Genomic DNA, 22,130 nt, shown 5'->3' with positions numbered 1-22,130 from the left:
AATAGCATTGCCTCTTCAGTGAGGTATTTTAGTGACTAGGGTTAGGGTATGGATCAGAAACCCCAAGCTAAGTCATGAAGTTAGATTGGACCCCAACAATCTGGTTTTTGGCAGTAATGTGGGGATATGATGTTTCACGCCAGGTGTGATTTTACTGACGAACTGGGAAGCTTTTATCAAAACAAACTTAATTTAACAATATAGTTCAACTATAACAAATGAGCTAGATTAACATTTAACAATTGAACAATACTTAAACATGACAAGATACAATCCTTAACTGCTAACCTATCCCTCTGAGTTCCAATTCAAGCAATATTCCTCTTACAGGATGAAAAACCCTCTTCAAATCAGTTATCAAAACATAGACTTACATATTTGTACTTCGGTTGCCAGCCCCTGAGCACCCAGGCAACCTCCAGAGAAAGACAAAAAGATGCGTTTTGTTTCTTTCAGAATCAGGCAGTAACTGCTTGTTTTAAAAAAAGAAAGAGAAACTGTGTTTTTCCCTGCAAGCTTAGCTCTTCCCATTAGATTCATGACTTTATCTCTGTCAATCAAGCTAATCAAAAACTCTACTCTGAAACCCCAAGGGGAAGAAAAACAAATAAACACAAATGCATTAACTCTGTTTACACAAACACACCATTAGCTGAAATGAGTTATTATCCTACAGTCTCAGCAGGGAGCTGCGTGTTTCTTCAAACAAATCAACTCCCTGCAACGAAACACTGCCTCTTACAAGAAACGTGATATAAATATATTTTGTAAAGGCACAGTGTCATCACACAGTGAGGCGGCACGGTGGCACAGTGGCACTACTGCTTCACAGCGTTAGGAACCCGGGTTCGCTTCCCGGCTTGGGTCACTGTCTGTGTGGAGTTTGCGCATTCTCCCCATGTCTGTGTGGGTTTCCTCTGAATGCTCCAGTTTCCTCCCACAGTTTGAAAGACGTGCTGGTTAGGGTGCATTGGCCATGCTAAATTCTCCCTCAGCGTACCCGAACAGGCACCAGAGTGTGGCGTCTAGGGGGTTTTCACAGTAACTTCATTGCAGTGTTAATCTAAGCCTACTTGTGACTAATAAATAAACTTTACTTTAAAAGATTATTGAATAGTTTAGGAATTTTTTTTCATGTAACTGTGCGATTCTTTTACATGAACTGCTTTTTCCACGTGATTTCAGGTATGACTAGCTTCCTCATATTTGCACGGAGAACTGATATTCGAATGGTGTCCCTCGATATTCCTTACTTTGCTGATGTGGTGATGCCCGTCAATGGATCAATGAAAAATACCATTGCAATTGGTGTGGATCCCAAAGAAGGTGAACTTTAATTGATGTGAATGCTTTGTACTGACACCTTATTGAGAAATGAATGAATGAACATCACTGAATTATTGATTTATTCATTGCTTTCCCATTGCCAAACCTAAGCTAGAGTTGTACTTTGTTTGACTGTCGAGATTTGAGGACGTGGGGGTAGAATTAGGCCACTCAGCCCCTCTTTGCTGCCCTGTTATTCAGTAAAATTGTGGCTGATCATCTATCACAGCAACACCTTCCCACACTAACTCCACACCCCTAGATTCCCTTAGTATCCAAAAATCTATCAAACCAAGAAATGAATATACCAATTAATGCTAGCAGAGACCCACAAAGCCTCCACGGTCAAGTTAATATCCTTTTTTGTAACAGTGGCAGCAGGGTAGCACAGTGGTTAGCACTGCTGCCTCACAGCGCCAGGGACCCGGGTTCAATTCCAGCCTTGGGTGACTATGATGTTTGCACATTCTCCCCGTGTCTGTGTGGGTTTCCTCCGAGTGCTCCGGTTTCCTCCCACAGTCCAGATATGTGCGGGTTAGGTGGATTGGCCATGCTAAATTACCCCTTAGTGTCCAAAGATGTGTAGGTTAGGGGGATTACCAGGGTAAATACGTCATGTTGCGGGAATAGGGTGGGATGCTCTCAGAGAGTCAGTGCAGACTCGATGGGCCAAATGGCCTGCTTGTACATTGTAGGGATTCTATGAAAGTAATTATTTTAATTACAGGATTCTAGTTATTCTTTCAACAAAGGCTTTAACGGAATTAGAACTTCCTTCTCTGAATAAATTCACGTGTAAAATTAGACCAAGGACTGTGGATGGAATTTTCCGGTCGCACCCGTCCCGAGACCGGGAATTCCCACCTGTGGTCAACAGTCCTCTAAATGATCCGACACATTTTCCGCCTTGCCCGTAATGATTCCCGTGGTGGGCGGGACGGGACTGGAAGTTTTACCCCTATAATAGTAAACTTTTTCAATAGTCTGGGCTTGTGACTTACTTACTTTCAGCCCAGTTGTCGATGCAGACTCGATGGGCCGAATGACCTCCTTCCGCACTGTAGGATTCTATGATTCTATGACCTCTGCATGATCTGTGTCCTGCCCGCTATGGCAAGTGGGACAGGAAAATTCCGTCCTAAAAATCCAAAGTTGCATTGTCAAAACTGTTTCACAACAAAGCTTAAGTTGAAAATATGTCAGAATTAATTGGTTGTCAACTTTGATTTAACTCCCGTTTGGACAAAATTGTTTTTGCCGACTATCGTTTCGGTTTTGCAACCTCAGTGAACTTTCACGGTGAGCCTTGTCATCCTGTGAGTGAAATATATATAAATATGAACAAACAAGAGGGTCATTGGACCTTCCACAAATTGACTCGCTCACCAGCAGAACTGAAGCATTGTCTTTTTACTCCAGGGAAAGTGTATTGGTCGGACAGCACGCTGAATAAAATCAGCAGGGCCAACCTGAACGGGTCACAGCAGGAAGACATTGTAACGACAGGTGAGGGGTCAGAACGAGTCGGCGCATCTCATACAGAGATTCACCAGAACCTCTGCAGAACAGTGGGCAGAATTTAGTGCCTTCCCCTGTGCGGACTCTGATGGCTGGGACAGGTGTTGGCAGGGGTGGGGGTGACATTAATTGGGGTGCAGAGTGAGAGGTGAGGACCTGCCTTCCTGCCTCTGCCCTGTTGAAGCCCGTGACGGCAAGGCCTGTGAACGGCCCCCCTGCCGATTCAGGCAGCGGCAGGCAGAGGGCTGGTCATGCAGGGATCCCAGAAAAGGAATCCATGTTGGGGCTGTGTGTGGGCTTTCATTGGGTGGAGGGGGGGGAAGGGGAGCTGTCTATTGTTGTCAGGCACTCAGTGCCTGATCAAAGGGCATGGCATAGGGAATGGGATGTGTGAGGGGAGGGTCTGCTGAGTCATGCCTGCCGTTGCTGCCAACTGCCCCCCCCCACCCTCCTCATGGTCTGCCTACATCAACAATCCTCGGCCTTGAATGGGAGTAATACCAGAAGTGGCCACAACCTTCCTGGCGGTGCTGCTGAGCAATGACAGCCATTGGCCTCTGATTTGCTGGCGGGACATCCCTTGATCCTGGGGAGGGCCCACTCCCGGCCTGTCAAATCACTGATTGACACTTGATTCAGGGGTCCTTCCCAAAAAGAGGTGACCCGGGGAGGTCACGGCACAGTGGTGTCATCATTGAACTCGCAATCCAGAGAGTCAGGCTAATTCTCTGTTCGAATCCCACCGTGGCAGATGGTGACATTTGAATTTAGCAGAACGAGGTGATGCAAGGCTCTTGACAGCTCGCTAGCTGGCAGGAAACACCACCATCGCTTCCGGTAAATGCTGCCCAAAGTCTGAGGGAGGGCTGTGAAAAATGCATTTTGTTGGGAGCAATATTGATTGGGTCTCTCGTTTCTCTACCAATAACAGGCCATAACAAGTACGTGGTTAGCACTGCTGCTTCACAGCGCTGGGGACACAGGTTCAATTCCCAGCTTGGGTCACTCTCTGTGTGGAGTCTGCACGTTCTCCCCGTGTCTGCATGGGTTTCCTCCGGGTGCTCCGGTTTCCTCCCATAGTCCGAAAGACGTGCTGGTTAGGCGCATCGGCCATGCTAAATTCTCCCTCAGTGTAACCCGAACAGGTGCCGGAGTGTGGCGACTAGGGGATTTTCACAGTAACTTCATTGCAGTGTTAATTAATGTAAGCTTGCCTGTGACACATTAAACTGTTTAAACTTTAAACTGTAGAATTGCATTGTGTCCAAAAATCATACAAATCAGCCACAATTTGTGCTTCCCAGCTGTGTTTTGGTATGCACGCGCTGTCAATGCCTGACAGCAATGTGGCACCAGATTGATTCGCATCTCTGTGCAAGCAAGCTGTTTTAACATGATATAATAGCTTGGTTTTCTCAATAGCAATGTTCACTCAGGACACGTTTGCTATTGGAGGTGAGAGCAGTGCAGTAATTATTGGAAAATAAGCTCTTGTTAGAAGGGTGTGTTTTACAGATGGTGTTTTCTCAGGACTGATGACAACTGATGGACTGGCAGTGGATGCAACTGGCCGTAAGATATACTGGACTGACACGGGGACGAACCGGATTGAAGTGGCGAACTTGGACGGAACAATGAGGAAAGTTCTGATTTGGCAGAATTTGGACAGCCCGCGAGCCATTGCCCTTCACCATGAGAAAGGGTGTGTAGGCCGATTGAGAACCTGCTCAAATGTGTGGCAACTTCTTCAATTTCTTATTGTCATCTCACTTTTGTATATAACATAAATCAAAGTATCAGAAATGAACTCTGTTTAAGTGGCGTGTGGATTTGTTTTATTACCCCGTCCGCCGGTCTCCTTGTACTGAGTCGCACTCAGGAAGCTGAAGAACGCGAAGAAAGCTGCCCTAAATATTCCAGTCCCGTCACCGTGCTCTGATTGTTAGTGATGCTTGGCCAAGGTGTCAGCTTGCCTGAGTCAGTCGCAGTCTTGTCTCTCAGGCAGAAGGTTCAAGCTGGCACTCCAGTGTTTATAATCTGGCTCCAGCACCTCATTATCTCCAGACCTTGAGCTCATAATCGGGGCCTGCTCTTCAGTGCTGTAATGTGGGGTGCTTTATTGTCAGACATGCCATCTTCCTGATGAGATTTTAACCCTGTCCCTGTCTAATTAGGGACTCCCACAGTCCAAAGATGTGCAGGTTAGTGGATTGGCCATGCTAAATTGCTCCTTAGTGTCCAAAGATGTGCAAGCTAGGTGGATTGGCCATGCTAAATTGACCCTTAATGTCCAAAGATGTGCAGGTTAGTGGATTGGCCATGCTAAATTGACCCTTAATGTCCAAAGATGTGCAGGTTAGGTGGATTGGCCATGCTAAATTGCTCCTTAGTGTCCAAAGATGTGCAGTTTAGTGGATTGGCCATGCTAAATTGCCCCTCAGTGTCCAAAGATGTGCGGGTTAGGTGGAAAACGGCACCTCTGACAATGCAGCACTGCCACGGTATTGCACTAAAGGCATCAGCCTAGTTTATATGCTCAAGGCCGGGCCTGAGACTTGAACCCATTTCCTTTGATTGGGAGCCAAGACTGTTAGCACTGAACCCAGGATAATAACAGTATCTGCAGCTCAAAAAAGAAGTAATTCATTGGCTGTGAAATACTTTTCTACATTCTCAGGGTGTGAAAGATACAATATAAATCCAAGTTCTTCATGTCATTCTCTGCTCTTTTAACACAGTGGCTAATTGCAGGAAATTATAGCTGTTGCTATTGTAATAGGGTTGTTAATCCGTTTAAGAGCATAAATCTCCTCATCCCCCTAATAGTAAGATTACTGTGAACCAATACACAAATCATTCAAACTGCATCCCTTTAGGCAGAAAGGGTTGTTATCTAATATTACACCGTTCTGATGCTGATTACTGATCTATTCCTGTTGTATTTTGCTAGATTCATGTACTGGACAGACTGGGGGGAACATGCCAAACTGGAACGTGCTGCAATGGACGGGTCAGACAGAATGGTTCTAATCAATAGTAACCTGGGATGGCCTAACGGTCTGGCCATTGACAAAGTGGGCTCCAGGCTCCTGTGGGCTGATGCACACACGGAGGTACATAGAATCTTTCTGTATCAGTATCAGTACAGACAATATATTATATATGTAGTGTGTGTATGTGTGTGTGTGTGTGTGAGCGAGAGAGAGCAAGTGTATTGTAAATATTTACAATATTTGCCCAAAGTGTATTTAAATGGATGTTGTCACTATGAGATTACTCCCAATGCCTAGTTGTGATATTAAAATAGCGCCGAATCTCTGGAATAACACTGGGCTGGCTTTTCCCAGATATTGGCAAAGACTAATGGTGGGCAGGACGAGCGGTGTTGGAGCTGCCGGCAGTGATATAGGATTCGTAAAGGCCTTGACAGAGTAGATGCTGAGAGGATGTTTCCCCTCATGGGAGAGTCTGGGACCAGAGGGCACAGTCTCAGAATAAAGGGGCGCCAGTTTAAGACTGAGCTGAGGAGGAATTTCTTCTCTCAGTGGGTTGTGAGTCTTTGGAGCTCCTTCCCACAGAGAGCTGTGGGGCAGAGTCCTTGTAATTAAGGCTGAGATAGATAGATTTTTGAACAGTAAAGGAATCAAGAGTTATGGGGAAAGGGCAGGAAAGTGGACATGAGGAATGTCGGATCAGCCATGATCCCATTGAATGGCCGAACATGCTTGAGGGGCCGAATGGCCTACGTCTGCTCCTATTTCATATGGATCAAAGGCAGCTTTCTTCGCCATATAATCCCACACTTATAAATAAAAAAAAATCGAGGGGCCTGATTTATCACGAGCGGAGTGGCGTCTGATTCGCCCGTCCCACTTGCAACCTATTCCTCAGGGATAGGGGCACCATTTTTAAAGGTCAGCCGAGCGTGAAGGAGTTCATCCTTCCCGCTCCCTCCCCTGGGCACTGCCCCCACGCACACAGACAGTATCCAGGTAATGCCCAGACATCTTCCCCTGAGCGACGCACTGCTCTCTCAGTGCACAGCTTGGGAGACCAGTCTGGTTTCACATGGTCCCGCCCTCACACTGAAGAGGATGTTTATTCTGACGGGTGGAGGGGTTGGGGGAATGATTCAGGTGTCGCAGCCTGATAATGATAAGCTAATTAATGCAAATGGCATTTCCGACGTCACTGAGGGGACTGCGAGTACAATCGCGTCACGCACTCACACTGACGTGAAACGTGGTTTGATTGTTCTCACGAGATTTTCCACTCACATCGCCAAACCTGCCTGTCTCGGTCGAGAACAGAAAATCCTGGTCGGGAACGGAAAATCCTGGTCGGGAACGGAAAATCCTGGTCGGGAACGGAAAATCCCGGCCATTGGATGTTCCTCAATAGTTATCATTTTTTAAATTATTTATTTGCGGGAATGTGAGCACTAATTGCTGGGTCACAGCGATTGTCCATCCCCAACTGACTAATAAATAAACTTTACTTTAATTGCCCTTATTATAATCTGTATTCAACCTGGACAAAACTCTGAGTGGAAGCTGCTAATGTGTCGATTATTTCCTGTACTTTGCTGTGACATCCTTCTTGTCTGGTTGTATAAAGAGCTGTGTGTGAGGAGAAATCTGATGCAGTTGATGGTGTTTATTGATTTGTTTGCGCAGCGAATCGAGGCAGCTGACCTGAATGGTGGTGAGCGACGGACTCTGATCACCCCAGTCCAGCACCCCTATGGCCTGACCTTGCTGGACCCCCACATTTACTGGACGGACTGGCAAACCCGCAGCATCCAGCGAGCTGACAAAAACACAGGTGGTGACATCATTACAGTGCGGGGCAACTTGCCAGGGCTAATGGACATTCAAGCTATTGACAGAATTCGACCTGTTGGTATGTAACGCTTGATATTTTAGTGCGTTTCTCACTAGTTAAGATTCTACTCAATGTATGTCGAGGGTTAGAGTCTCTGGTCAGATAGGCAGAGCAGTGGCAAATGGAATTTAACCCAGAAAAATGGGAGGTGATGTGTTTTGAGAGGACGAACAAGACGAGGGAATACACAATGAACAGTAGGACGCTAGGAAGTACAGAGGATCAGAAAGACCTTGGGGTGCATGGACAGGTGGGTAGGGTGGTTAAGTAGTCATATGGGATTCTTGACTTTATTAGCCAAGGTATAGAATATAAGAGCAGGGAGGTTATGATGGAGCTGTTTAAAACGCTGGTTAGGCCACAGCTAGAGTACTGTGTGCAGTTCTGGTCGCCACACTATAGGAAGGATGTGACTGCACCAGAGAGGGTGCAGAGGAGATTCATCAGATATTGCCTGGGCTGGAGCGTTTCAACTATGAAGAGAGGTTGGTTAGGCTGGGGTTGTTTTCTTTAGAGCAGAGAAGGCTGAGGGGGAACCTGATTGAAGTGTACAAACTTATGAAGGAAATAGATAGGGTAGATAGGAAGAAACTTTTCCCCTTGGTATAAAGGGATATAGGCCAAACGCGGGCAATTGGGACTAACATAATGGTAAAACTGGGCGGCATGGACAAGTTGGGCCGAAGGGCCTGTTTCCGTGCTGTAAACCTCTATGACTCTATTAACCAGGGGTATAGATTTAAGATAAGGGACAGGGGATTTAGAGGAGATTGAGGGAAAGCTTTTTCACCCAGAGGCTGGCGGGAATCTGGAACTCACTGCCTGAAAGTATGGTAGATCAGCACTTGAAATGCCATAGCGTACAAAGCTACAGAGCAAGTGCTGAAAGATCGGATTAGAATAGATAGGTGCTTGATGGCTGGTGCAAACATGATGGGCCGAAAAGCCCCTTTTTGTGCTATAAAACTCTAGGATCTTGCTGTGTAACAGCTGGAAATGGTTCGAATCTTGACTATTATTCGTTTGCTCTGCTCAATGCAATTGAACGTTGTTTGGCTGGGCCTTAGAGGGACTCTTGAATGTTGCTCCAAAAAAAATGAAGGAAATAACTGTGGTGCTGCTTTTTCCTGTAGGGCTGAGAATTGGGTGAGAGTTCTTTCTGACCCCAAAAATATTTACAAGACAACTAGCAGTCCCTCTATGGCCCCACCGCAGATCCCTTTTCTCCCTCTTATCCACTGTAAGCGTCTCCATGTAGGACCCCTGCTGGATTTCCCACTTCCCAGCCCATCCTGTTAGCTTCCGTTCAGTAATGCTCTATGAGACCCATGTCACTGACCCTGTCACTGGTGCCATCAGCCACGCAGTGTAATCATTCCATCCACTGGCCAGCCAGTGGGTACACCCTGTGACAACCCCCTGTGCTTGAACAGAATAAGATCATAGAATCCCTACAGTTAAGAAGGTGGCCATTCGGCCCATTGAGCCTGCACCGACAACAATTCCACCCAGGCCCTATCCACGGAACCCCACATATTTACCTGGACATTTTCTAGCAGACAGTGTTCTGGGCAACTGGTCAATCTACCTAACTTGCACATCTTTGGACTGTGGGAGGAAACCGGAGCACCTGGAGGAAACCCACGCAGAGAATGTGCAAACTCCATGCAGACAGTCACCCAAGGCCAGAATTGAACTTGGGTCACTGGCGCTGTGAGGCAGCAGTGCTAACCACTGTGCCACCATGCTGCAATTATGTGATAGAATTTTATTTGCGAAGTGACAAAAATATTACTGCCAAATGTTGATAACTCAGTCATTTTTCACCGAAAATAATTTGAGTTCTTCAGAAATTGAAATTAAACCATTGGATTAAAAAGTTACAATAAGCAAATTCAATTTGTTTTATCCAACAATTCAAATTGGATGACTTTGATTTACGAAGAGTGAAGTGTTGATGGGAATTGGTTGAATTCCAGGTACACTTGCTTCCCGTCTAATGGTTCACTCGTCATCCTCAGAATCCAGCTGAATAGATGCTTCCGCACTCTGTTGAAAGACGTTTTGCTTTGTTCCTACGCAGGTTTTAACAAGTGTAGTGTCAGGAATGGGGGCTGCAGCCACCTCTGCCTGCCACGACCCAGCGGCATCACCTGCGCCTGCCCAACTGGAATCCAAATGAAGAGCGACGGGAGGACCTGTGACAATGCCCCCGAGACCTATCTCCTCTTCTCCAGCCGAGGCAGCATTCGCCGGATCTCTCTGGATACAATCGATTACACGGATGTGCATGTTCCAGTTCCTGAGTTACATAACGTCATTTCCCTGGATTATGACAGTGTGGAGATGAAGGTTTATTATACAGATGTCTACCTGGATGTGATCAGGTAATGATGTAGCGTTGTCAGTGAGTCACAACTCAATGTCATTTTTTTTATTCATTCGTGGGACATGGGCATCGCTGGCTGGGCCAGCATTTATTGCCCATCCCTAGTTGCCCCTTGAGAAGGTGGTGGTGAGCTGCCTTCTTGAATCGCTGCTGTCCATGTGCTGTGGGTTAATCTACAATGCCGTTAGGGAGGGAATTCCAGGATTTTGACCCAACGACTGTGAATGAGCGGCGATGTATTTCCAAGTCAGGACGGTGAGTGGCTTGGAGGGGAACTTGCAGGTGGTGGTGTTCCCATTTATCTGCTGCCCTTGTCCGTCAAGATGGAAGTGGTCGTGAGTTTGGAAGATGCTGTCTAAGGATCTTCAGTGGGTTTCTGCAGTGCATCTTGTAGATAGTACACACTAGTATTAACCCTATGAACAGCGAATGTCTGTGTTGTTGCTGTTTCCTGCTCTCACCCTGAACTAAAGAAGTCCATCGACCTTTTTCTTTCCAATTTCTACCCCTCCCTCGCCTGCACGTGGCCCATTCCTGACTCTTCCCTTCCCTCCCTTGCCTTCCCTGACTCCAATTCTCACACACTGAATTCAACATTCTGCTAGGAAATGTGCTTAATGAAGATGAGAATTTTCTTCCTGGGAAAGGGGCAGGTGGAAGTTGAGCCCAGATTCTGTTACACAGACACCCGATTACAGAACACTTTACTTAGTGTCCAATCAGAGCACTGCAACCTTGCTGCGTTTGTCAGGATTTGGGGTTTGGGATGTAAACAGGGGAGGTGATACAGGGGAGATTATCACTAGACTATTAATCCAAAAACTCAGCTAATGTTCTGGGGACCTGGGTTCGAATCCCACCACGGCAGATGATGGAATTTGAATTCAATAAAAAATATCTGGCATTAAGAATCTACTGGTGACCATGAAACCATTATCGATTGTCAGAAAAACCCATCTGGTTCACTAATGTTCTTTAGGGAAGAAAATCTGCTGTCCTTACCCGGTCTGGCCTACACGTGACTCCAGAGTCACAGCAGTGTGGTTGACTCTCAACTGCTCTCCAAGGGCAACCAGGGATGGGCAACAAGTGCTGGCCAACCAGCGACGCCCATGTCCCATGAATGAATTTTTAAAAAATTAAATAATAATGTGCTTTGTTTTTACTCTGTTTGAGAGAGTCCCTCAGAAAGGCAGGAAAAGTACAATAAGAACACACTAAAAGATTGCCTAGTGACAAAACAAAATTGCATCATCTCACTGTGCTGGTTTTTATAATTTCATTCTTAAGGAGTTTATCCTTGAGCCAAAAAGACCTGAATTGTCTCCGGATTAACATTTATTGTGTGACCTGATCTCAGTCGAGAGGAGGATTTGTCAATGACCACAGCGCCTCTGGTTAAGGAAGGGGAAAAATAATGTTCTGTCTGCAATCCGCTGACAGTGCAGTTAAGGCGAGAGATTTTCATTCAAAGCAATGAGGGGAGATTTTCTTGGTGTCAGGCACCCCGGCCCGCGTAAAACACAGACCGGGAAACTGTCCCCTTTGAACCACACGTCTGCAAAGGTACCCATCAGATTTCCCCGAGTATAAATTAGCAACAGAAAGTTGAACAAGTTCTTTAACAGGCGTGTGCTTGAATCCCACCAATGTTTCTGATATTTCTTCCTCAATGCAGTATATCTTGGTGCAAAATCAGGAGATTCTACCCTCTCAGAACATAAGAGATAGGAGCAGTAGGCCATTCAGCCCATCAAACCTATTCTGCTATTCAATATGATGATGGCTTCAACTCCATTTTCCTGCCTCTCTCCATATTCCTACGATTCCCTCAGAGACTCGGGGCAGGGGGGGGGGGGGGGGGGGGCAGAATTGGGTCAAGAATACAAAGATTCACAACCCTGTGAGTGAAGGGGCTGGGGGGATAGCCTGGGGGTGGGGAGGATGCCTTGGGGTTGGATGGAGTTCTGTGGGAATTTGGGGTGGATCAGTGCTATAGTTATTTAGAAGCTAAAAGTGCTTTCAATTCTTCTAACTTTTCTCTGGGTAACTATTGCACTGACCCACCCAGAGCGAGCACCACTAACTTAACACCATATCTTATAAAGACTTAAGCTATAAACTCAGTAGGACCCACCCAAAAGCATGCCACAGCCCTATGGAATTTATTGTAATTCTCCTTCGTACTCCAGCTATTCCTCAAGGTAAGACTCTATGTTGGTCCTTTCCTTAGCTTTTGGCTACCAATTTCTTTACCAATCTCAGGACTGTGGATGCCTCCGTCCCTTGTTCAGGCAGATATCTAGATGTCTTTCCCACAGCTCCTCAAGCTAAAACTGCTGACTGCTTTCTGTCACAAGGCTTTGTGAGGACCACGACAGATTTCTCCCATGAGCTAGAGCAATTCTTCCAGCTGCCGTCTTCTCACGAAATCTAAGTAGAGATCGGACATCCAAATTCCTCTGTTTCTCCACAGACTCTAGCCTTTGTAATGTAAACAATGCTTTTTGTCTCCTCAGAAGTGCCAACCTCAATGGCAGTGGAATGGTGACAGTCATTGGTCAGGGTTTAAAAACAACTGATGGTTTGGCCATTGACTGGGTAGCAAGGAATCTCTACTGGACGGACACTGGCAGGAATACCATTGAAGTGTCCTGGCTTGATGGAAACTGCCGGAAAGTGCTCATCAACAACAGCCTGGATGAACCAAGGGCAATTGCTGTATTCCCTAGAAAAGGGTAAGCAAATCTTCTTTGGAGGACCAGGGTCCTGTTCAATAGGAGGTTGACATTTTGTCTAGCAATGTCACATTCCTTATAACCATACTAAAACAACATCCACCTACTTTCTAAAATGGAATGATACTTAGAATGAAATGGTGGCTACTGGTCATATCACTGGACTGGTAATCCAGAGGAAGAGGCTCTGGGGACATGGATTCAAATCCCACCTCAGCAGCTGTTAGTATTTCAATTCAATCAATAAATCTGGAATATAAACCTAATCTCATTGATGGTGACTATGACAACGATCATTGATCTTTGTAAAAACCCATCTGGTTCACCCATGTCTTTTAGGGAAGGAAATCTGCCATCCTTATCCAGTCTGGCCTACATGTGACTCCAGAGCCACAGCAATGTGGTTGACAGTTGTCTCAAATGTGGTCTCAATTCCCCACTGAAATGGCCCATCAAGCCACTCCGTTTCAAGGGAAATTAGGGATGGCTGATAAATGCTGGCCTTGCCAGTGACTCCCCCAATCCCATAAAAGAACAAAGGGAAAGAAAGTTGTTAATATAAGAATAGGGAACAGGTCAAATGTTTTCTCAACTCTGGGTATGACTTCACCGTATCTTGCTACTACCCACATAAATTTGAGACAAATGGGTTAATTTTCTTCAATCGCTTAAGAAAGTGAACCAAGATCTATCTGGACATTTAGTGATTCACCACAAGTGGCACAGTGGCACAGTAATTGGCACTGCTGCCTCACAACACCAGGGACCCAGATCCAATTCCTGCCTCGAGTGACTGTGTGGAGTTTGCATGTTCTCCCCGTGTTTGCGTGGGTTTCCTCCCACAGTCCAAAGATATGCAGGTTAGGTGGATTAGCCATGCTAAATTGCCCGTTAGTGTCCAAAGCTTTGTAGGTTAAGGGAATTGACTATGGTAAATGCATGGGGTTGCAGGGATAGGGTGGGGAGTGGGTTTGGGTAAGATACTCTGTTGGAGAGTCAGTGCAGACTCGATGGGCCGAATGGCCTCCTTCTACACTGTAGGGATTTATGATATTGCATGATTCTATGGTAACCTTCAATTCAAATCAACTTAAATTCAACCAAGTTTATCAGAGCTGGAAATTGTCTGGGCAGATACTTTAAGTGGAGCACGGCATAGTCCCACCACAAGAGATCCAGGGGGGCATCTCCTCCCACAGTCTTTCCAATATCAATTCAAAAGTAAGAACATCTGAAATCTGCCATATTAGATATTTCAGTAAAATATGCCCAACTTTTAAAGAAACATTTTCCTTCTTTCTGAGCCTCTGTGTTAGGCCTCTTATCGTGGTCATAGGAACAAAGGTGAAAACATCAACCTTTACCCCATGATTCAGGTTAAGCGAAATCCCAAGGTGAATCCGCCCCCAGTGCTAGGCAGTCTCTGAGTGTGTCATCACATTGTTGACCTGGAGTGTAAGCAGTTGACAAAAGTGATGTTTCACGTTTTAACAGAGCTGTTTAAAAGAACTGAAATTAAATGTTCCTGTAAAGCAAGCCATTTAAATATAAAAATATGAACATTATTCTTATGTTCTGCTAGGTATCTCTTCTGGACAGACTGGGGAAATCTTGCCAAAATTGAGCGTGCACAGTTGGATGGCACAGATCGGAAGGTCCTTATTAATACTGATTTGGGATGGCCTAATGGCCTGACCTTGGATTATGATACAAGAAGGTGAGCTACGAAAAAGCAAAGATATGAAAAATGGCCATGAGATAATCAGTGTGTAAGGAGAAATTTAATGAAGCTGCATAGATTGTGAAGGAAAGCTTTATTTTATCCTGGCGATCTGCCAGTAATCTCTTTTACTAACATTGTAAGGTTAATCAGAGTCATTCAATGTTACAGTAAAGTAGCACTCTGATCGCCTTTGAATGTGGTTTGTGGGACATGGGAATTACTGAATTCATACAACTGCAGTGTGATACAGTTGGGTGATAGTTTTCCACTGATTGAACAGTTTAGGCCGAAACTCTCTGGAATTTAGAAGAATGAAGAGAGATCAAATTGAGGTATACAAGATGATAAAAGGTATGGATAAAGTAGACGTGGAGCAGATGCTTCCTGTTGTGGGGCAACCTAGGACATAGTCATAGGATAAAGGGGGAGCAAATTTAAAACAGAGTTGAGGAGAAACTACTTCTCCCAAAGGGTTGTGAATCTGTGGAATTTGTTACCCCAAAGTGCGGGAAATGCTGGGACAGTGAGTAAATTTAAGGAGGAGTTAGACAGATTTTTAATTGGTAATGGGTTGAAGGGTTATGGGGAGAGGGCAGGAAAATGGGGACGAGGAGCATATCAGCCATGATTGAATGGCAGAGCAGTCTCAATGGGCCGAATGGCCTAATTCTGCTCCTATATTTTGTGAATTTATGAACTTATGATGTTAAATTGGGGATTATGAACAGTCCTTCTGTTTTTTTTCTTCTTCCCACCCCCGCCCCAATCACCGTTCTGATCCGGTAGATAGTAAGTGCCGTGTGAGCGGAATCCCAGAAAGGGAAACTTGACAAGCGATCACAACTGTTTTCTGTCTGTGTTTTACCACAAGAAAATACATGTACTAAGTCAGGAGTCACTAATTCCGAGGAGTCACTAACTCCAGTCAAGCTTTTGGAAATTTTAAATATTAAAATTAAAACATTTATTAACAAAAGAAAACTTAAGCCCACATGATTACATTTACACAGTTAATATTGCTCTTACAGAACTATTCCCCAATAGCTTCTTACTTGGTTGAACTCACAAATAAATATCCCTTTATGCAATAGTCCTTATAGATATTTAATCTATATAATTCCAGCAACATGTCACAATGCTCTGTTGCTGTAGGGGAGGAATTTCACAGGGTTTCTCTCTCTCTCTCCCTCGGTTGTGAAAATTCAAGATTTTAAACTAAAACCTTTCTTTCTGGAACAGACAGACACTTCTGTGGGATGGCTGAAGACAGCTCACTTCACATGCTTACTGTTCTGTCCCAGCACAGATCACTCTCTTCAGGAGATGTTACACAGCTATACCTCAATACAACTCCCAATCTCACTTTAAATGCTTTATTTCTTTTTCATCTTTTCCCATTGTTCTGATCCTCATTTAAAATTTACCTTTCCCAGGATATAAAGATCTTTTGTATTCTTCTTATGGCCTCCACTTGTGGGTTAAACTTTGCCGGATTTATTTATGCCCATTTCTAGGTTGTAAACTCCTTACCCCCCCCTTTGGGATTCAACAACTAAAAATCCAAACCCTCCCTTATCTCCTAATGCACATTTCTATCCCTGTTGTGTTTACGTGTGGAACAACCTGGCCCTTTTTACTTCAAATTCCTGGCTTTCACACCTAACCCCTTTGATTGTCTTGATTCCATAAACACTCAGTCTCCAGTTTAACTAAATTAGTCAAACACACAGACACACCTATACCCCCCACGATCTTGTTGCACAGAATATCACAGTAAAGGTCAGAAATGTTAAAAAATAAAAATTTCCTCACACCCTCGGGCTATGTATACAGTAAGCAATCTGAAATTTAATCTTAATCAATAGAAATCTTTCCTGACAGGATCTACTGGGTGGACGCTCACTTAGACAGAATAGAAAGTTGTGATTTAAATGGAAAACTACGCCAAGTTCTGGTTGGCCAAGTTACACATCCCTTTGCCTTAACTCAGGTAAGGAACACCTTGTTAACAATCCATCAAGATCTGTACTTTCAGAGAGTCGAAACAAGGTTGAAAGTGACAGAGAATACAAACACACAATGCCAGTAACACGAAAGAACAAAATGGACATCAGGGTGGAATTAAGGTTCCTGCACCAGTGAATTTGAAGGAAGGGTGATAGTTAAATCCAGTGACGGCTGCCCACCCACCCGCCTGTGCCCCCACTGCAATTATATCCACAGCAGAGGCAAAATGAGTCCCTTAAGGAAGCAATTAGCACCCACTGAAGGGCTGAAAGAGAGGAGCTAAGCACCCTGTCTGGTAGGGGAAGGACCCCTTATTGGGCCCCGAGCCCCTTCAGTGGCCTCCTCTAAGGTTTTACCCACTCTCCCCTCCCCTGGGAAAGGTTGGCCTTTCACCCCCTCTTCCCCACCCCATGCATCCATCCTGAAGCTCTGGAAAGTGTGGAACTTGCCGCCTTGTTTAATTCAGCCCATGCTGCGCGGTGCTTTCTTATTATCAAAACTGAGCAGGAACCAGATTCCGTCTGGCGGGTGCTGGGAAAATCCAAACTGGTTTCTTGCTGGTGTTGAATGCACATGGCCCCTTCCCCGTGATTCTCCAAGCCCCAGCGCAATCTGCGCCTGAGTCCATGGGGTCAGAATATCGTCCCCATTACGTCTCGAATATGGATGTATCCAACAATGTCTAATGGATGAATGGAGGTCTTGGAAGTTTCCTCCATACTCCTGATTTCTGCCAGGAGTACGCATTCACTAAATAAGCTGGTGCACATTACAGAGGGCAGTTAGAGTCAACCAAACTGCTGTGGGTCAGGAGTCACATGAAGGCCAGACCACATAAGGACAGCAGATTTCCTTCCCTAAAGGACATTAGTGAACCAGATGGATTTTTACAACCCATCTGGTTCACTTTGCATGGTGGTACAGTGGTTAGCACTGCTACCTCACAGCACCAGGCACCCGGGTTCGATTCCAGTCTCGGGTCTCTGTCTGTGTGGAGTTTGCACGTTCTTCCTGTGTCTGTGTGAGTTTGCTTTGGGTGCTCTGAACATGTGCAGGTTAGGTGGATTGGCCATGCTAAATTGTCCCTTTGAGTCCCAAGGTGTGTAGGTTAGGAGGATTAGCTATGGGAAATGTGAGGGCTTACAGGAATAGGGCCTGGGTAAAGATACACTTGCAGAGAGTTGACGCAGACTCAATGGGCCAAATGGCCTCCTTCTCCACTGTAAGGATTCCATGATTCCTCTATGATAGTTGTCAGGGCCACCATTATTTAGAGCAGCTTTATATTCCAGATGTATTTTAATTCCACCAGCTACCTTGGTGGCTGTATCGCTAGATTGTGCCTTTGGATTATGAAAATAAAAACAGAAAATGTTGGAAATACTCAGCAGGTCTATCAGCATCTGTGGAAAGAAAAAGCAGCATTAACTTTCCAAGTCCATATGACTCTTCTTCAGAGGCAGATTACTAGTCTAGTGATATTACCACTGGGTCACGACACGCTCATGGTTAGTCACAGTAAATAGTACTGAAGACTTGTGCTCCAGAACTTGCCGCCCCCGTAGTTAAGCTGTTCCAGTACAGCTACAACACTGGCATCTACTCAACAATGTGAAAATTGCCCAGATATGGCCTGTACACAAAAAGCAGAACAAATGAATTTCCCCTCATGAATCATGGATTCATGAGGGGAAAGTCGTGCTTGACGAACTTGTTGGATTTTTATGAAGATGTGACTAGTGCGGTTGACGGAGGGGAACCGGTGGATGCGGTGTTTTTGGATTTCCAAAAGGCATTTGATAAGGTGCCTCACAAAAGGTTGCTGAAGAAGATTGGGTCACACGGAGTTGGGGGTAGGGTGTTAGCGTGGATTGGGGATTGGCTATCCGACAGGAAGCAGAGAGTCGGAATAAATGGGTGCTTTTCTGGTTGGCAGATGGTAACTAGTGGCGTGCCGCAGGGATCGGTACTGGGGCCTCAACTATTTACCATTTATATAGACGATCTGGAGGAGGGGACTGAGTGTAGGGTAACAAAGTTTGCAGACGACACAAAGATAAGTGGGAAAGTGAATCGTGTGGAGGGCATAGAAGGTCTGCAGAGAGATTTGGACAGGCTGAGTGAGTGGGCGAGGATCTGGCAGATGGAGTATAACGTTGACAAATGCGAGGTTATTCACTTTGGAAGAAATAATAGCAAACTGGATTATTATCTAAATGGAAAGAAATTACAACATGCTGCTGTACAGAGGGACCTGGGGGTCCTTGTGCATGAGACGCAAAAACCCAGTCTGCAGGTGCAACAGGTGATCAAGAAGGCAAATGGGATGTTGGCCTATATCGCAAGGGGGATAGAATATAAAAGCAGAGATGTCTTGCTGCATCTGTACAGGGCATTGGTGAGGCCGCAGCTGGAATACTGTGTGCAGTATTGGTCCCGTTATTTGCGGAAAGATATGTTGGCCTTGGAGGGAGTGCAGAGAAGGTTCACCAGGTTGATACCAGAGATGAGGGGTGTTGACTATGAGGAGAGACTGAGCAGATTGGGTTTGTATTCGTTGGAATTTAGAAGGCTGAGGGGGATCTTATAGAGACCTATAAGATAATGAAGGGGCTGGATAGGGTAGAGATGGAGAGATTCTTTCCACTGAGAAAGGGAACTAGAGGGCACAGCCTCAAAATAAAGGGGGGTCAGTTTAGGACAGAGTTGAGGAGGAACTTCTTCTCTCAGAGGGTGGTGAATCTCTGGAATTCTCTGCCCACTGAAGTGGTGGAGGCTACCTTGTTGAATATGTTTAAATCACGGATAGATGGATTCCTGATCGGTAAGGGAATTAGGGGTTATGGGGATCAGGCAGGTAAGTGGAACTGATCCACTTCAGATCAGCCATGATCTTATTGAATGGCGGGGCAGGCTTGAGGGGCTAGATGGCCTACTCCTGCTCCTAGTTCTTATGTTCTTAAATCCAACCCGGCCAATTACCGCCCAATCAGTCTACTCTCGATCATCAGTAAAGAGTTGGAAGGGGTCATCGACAGCGCGATCAAGCAGCACCTGCTCAGCAATAGCCTGCTCAGTGACGCCCTGTTTGGGTTTCGCCAGGGTCACTCAGCTCCTGACCTCATTACAGCCTTGGTTCAAACATGGACGAAAGAGCTGAATTCCAGAGGTGAGGTGAGAGTGACAGCCTTTGACATCAAGGCCGCATTCGACCGAGTGTGGCATTATGAAGCCTTAGTGAAACTGGAATCAATGGGTATCAGGGGGCAAACTCTCCGCTGGTTGGAGTCACACCTGGTACATAGGAAGATGGTTGTGGTTCTGGAGGGTCAGTCATTCAGTTCCTGGACATCTCTGCAGGAGTCTCTCAGGGTTAGTGTCTTAGGCCCAACAATCTTCAGCTGCTTCATCAATGACCTTCCCTCTGTCATAAGGTCAGAAGTGGGGTTGTTCGCCGATGATTGCACAATGGTCAGCACCATTCGCAACTCAGATACTGAAGCAGTCCATGTCCAAATGCAACAAGACCTGGACAATATCCAGGCTTGGGCTGAGAAGTGGCAAATAACATTCGCGCCACACAAATGCTAGACAATGACCATCACCAATAAGAGACCTTCTAACCACCGCCCCTTGACATTTAATGGTGTTGCCATCATTGAATCCCCCACTGTCAACATCCTTGCGGTTATCATTGCCCAGAAACCCAACTGGACTCACCACATAAACACAGTGGCTACGAGAGCAGGTCAGAGGCTAAGAATACTGCGGCGAGTAACTCGCCTCCTGACTCCCCATCATCTACAAGGCACAAGTCAGGAGTGTGATGGAATACTCCCCACTTGTCTGGATGGTGCAGCTCCAACAACACTCAAGAAGCTTGACACCATCCAGGACAAAGCAGCCCGCTTGATTGGCACCACATCCACAAACATTCAATCCCTCCACCACCGATGCTCAGTAGCAGCAGTGTGTACTATCTACAAGATGCACTGCAGCAATTCACCAAAGTACCTTAGAGAGCACCTTCCAAACTCACAACCACTCCCATCTAGAAGGACAAGGGCAGCAGACACATGGGAACACCACCACCTGCAAGTTCCCCTCCAAGCCACTCACCATATTGACTTGGAAATATATCGCCGTTCCTTCACAGTCGCTGGGTCAAAAGCCTGGAATATTAACTGCATTTTGGGTCAGCCCACAGCACGCGGACTGCAGCGATTCAAGAAGGCAGCCACCTTCTCAAGGGCAACTAGCGATAGGCAATAAATGCTGACCAGCCAGCGATGCCCAAGTGTCACGGATGAATAAGAAAGAATTCCTTTGAGGATCTGATATCCCAACACAACGTGAGGGGAAACCCCCAGCGAACAGCTGGTCACACTGTTTCTCATGAGATTTCATCCTTTATCAAAAGTGATGGAGAAAATCAGTAATAATTCTGCTTCTTTTAGATTAAGGAAACATTTCTTTATTTGTCACGTGCTTCAGCAAAAGGCGGTCGTCAGTTTAGCCACGTTTATTGTAACAGGCTTTGTCAGAGTTTACCGCACTATCTCAGCAGCAAACACAGTGAACAGGAGTTAGTCTGCATTGCCACAGGGTGGGCTCTGTAACTTCAATATGATTTTAGATGTAACACTGCTATCTTATGGAGAAACAGGGAATAGCTAACAGCAGCTTAATATGGGAAAATGTGAGGTTATCCACTCTGGCAGGAAGAGTAGCAATGCAGATTATTAAATGGGGAGAGAGGAAGGGCCTCGGTCTATTAAAGGGGCAATCCAGATGGATGTGTGGAGTAAAATGAAAAGACAAAGCCAGGAACCAGCACATTGCGGGGTCAGTGCAGATTGTGGAAGGGAGTAGCCGAGAAGAGATTAAAATGGTCTGCTCGCCTGCTGCGGAGAGAGAGAAACGGAAGGTGGTGGGGCGATTCTCCCATCCCGCCCCACCGCGAAGGTGGAGATGGGAGGGGCCAGAAGAGGAATATGAAGGGCTAAGAGCAGATGGGAATGTATGCTGGTGTGACTGGAAGACAGCGGGATTGGAAGAGGGATGGGTAACTGACAGGAGTACACGGAGAAGGGCAATCAGTCAGAAATGTGGGGACCCCAAGTGAGACGGGAGAAGATGAAGGAGGCTTGACCCAAATGGCCAATGGGTTTGGGAAAATGAAGACACAATTTTGATGTGCAATTCGGAACACTAAACAAGATGGAGGCTGGAATTCTCCCACCCCGCCACTAGAATTTTAGCGGGTGTGTTGCGGAGAATGCGAAACCCTATTGACAGTTGGGCGGGAATTTCCGGCTTTTAGACCAGCACGGCTGGAGAATTCCGCCCATAAAATCCAACTCCTCCCTTAAGCTGAAGTTGAACTCAAATCAGCAATTCGACAGGTGGAATGATTGACAGGTGAAGGGGGGGTGTTGTGGCCGGAGTAGAGAGAACGCTCCAGTGAAATTGGGAAGTGTTAATATATTTCCATTGCGCATTATAACATGACGGTTTCTCAAAGACTTTGGGTGGGATTTTACAG

The 22,130-nt window shown here is 45.8% G+C and overlaps 1 protein-coding gene across 1 annotated transcript in view; it reads left to right on the top strand.

Moving 5' to 3' along the window:
• The window catches only part of LOC144499290 (low-density lipoprotein receptor-related protein 4-like), a 230,616-nt gene that overhangs the window by 169,387 nt on the left and 39,099 nt on the right, over positions 1 to 22,130 (top strand). The window contains exons 23-31 of the mRNA XM_078221406.1: positions 1,186 to 1,326; positions 2,746 to 2,832; positions 4,375 to 4,546; positions 5,795 to 5,957; positions 7,521 to 7,746; positions 9,812 to 10,115; positions 12,637 to 12,855; positions 14,438 to 14,572; positions 16,460 to 16,568. Of these exons, the coding sequence (XP_078077532.1) occupies positions 1,186 to 1,326; positions 2,746 to 2,832; positions 4,375 to 4,546; positions 5,795 to 5,957; positions 7,521 to 7,746; positions 9,812 to 10,115; positions 12,637 to 12,855; positions 14,438 to 14,572; positions 16,460 to 16,568 (1,556 nt within the window). The remainder of the gene's footprint in view (positions 1 to 1,185; positions 1,327 to 2,745; positions 2,833 to 4,374; positions 4,547 to 5,794; positions 5,958 to 7,520; positions 7,747 to 9,811; positions 10,116 to 12,636; positions 12,856 to 14,437; positions 14,573 to 16,459; positions 16,569 to 22,130) is intronic.

Source organism: Mustelus asterias, chromosome 9, assembly GCF_964213995.1.
Source record: "Mustelus asterias chromosome 9, sMusAst1.hap1.1, whole genome shotgun sequence".
Taxonomy (NCBI): Eukaryota; Metazoa; Chordata; class Chondrichthyes; order Carcharhiniformes; family Triakidae; genus Mustelus; species Mustelus asterias.
This window is presented reverse-complemented; position numbering and strand designations above follow the sequence as displayed.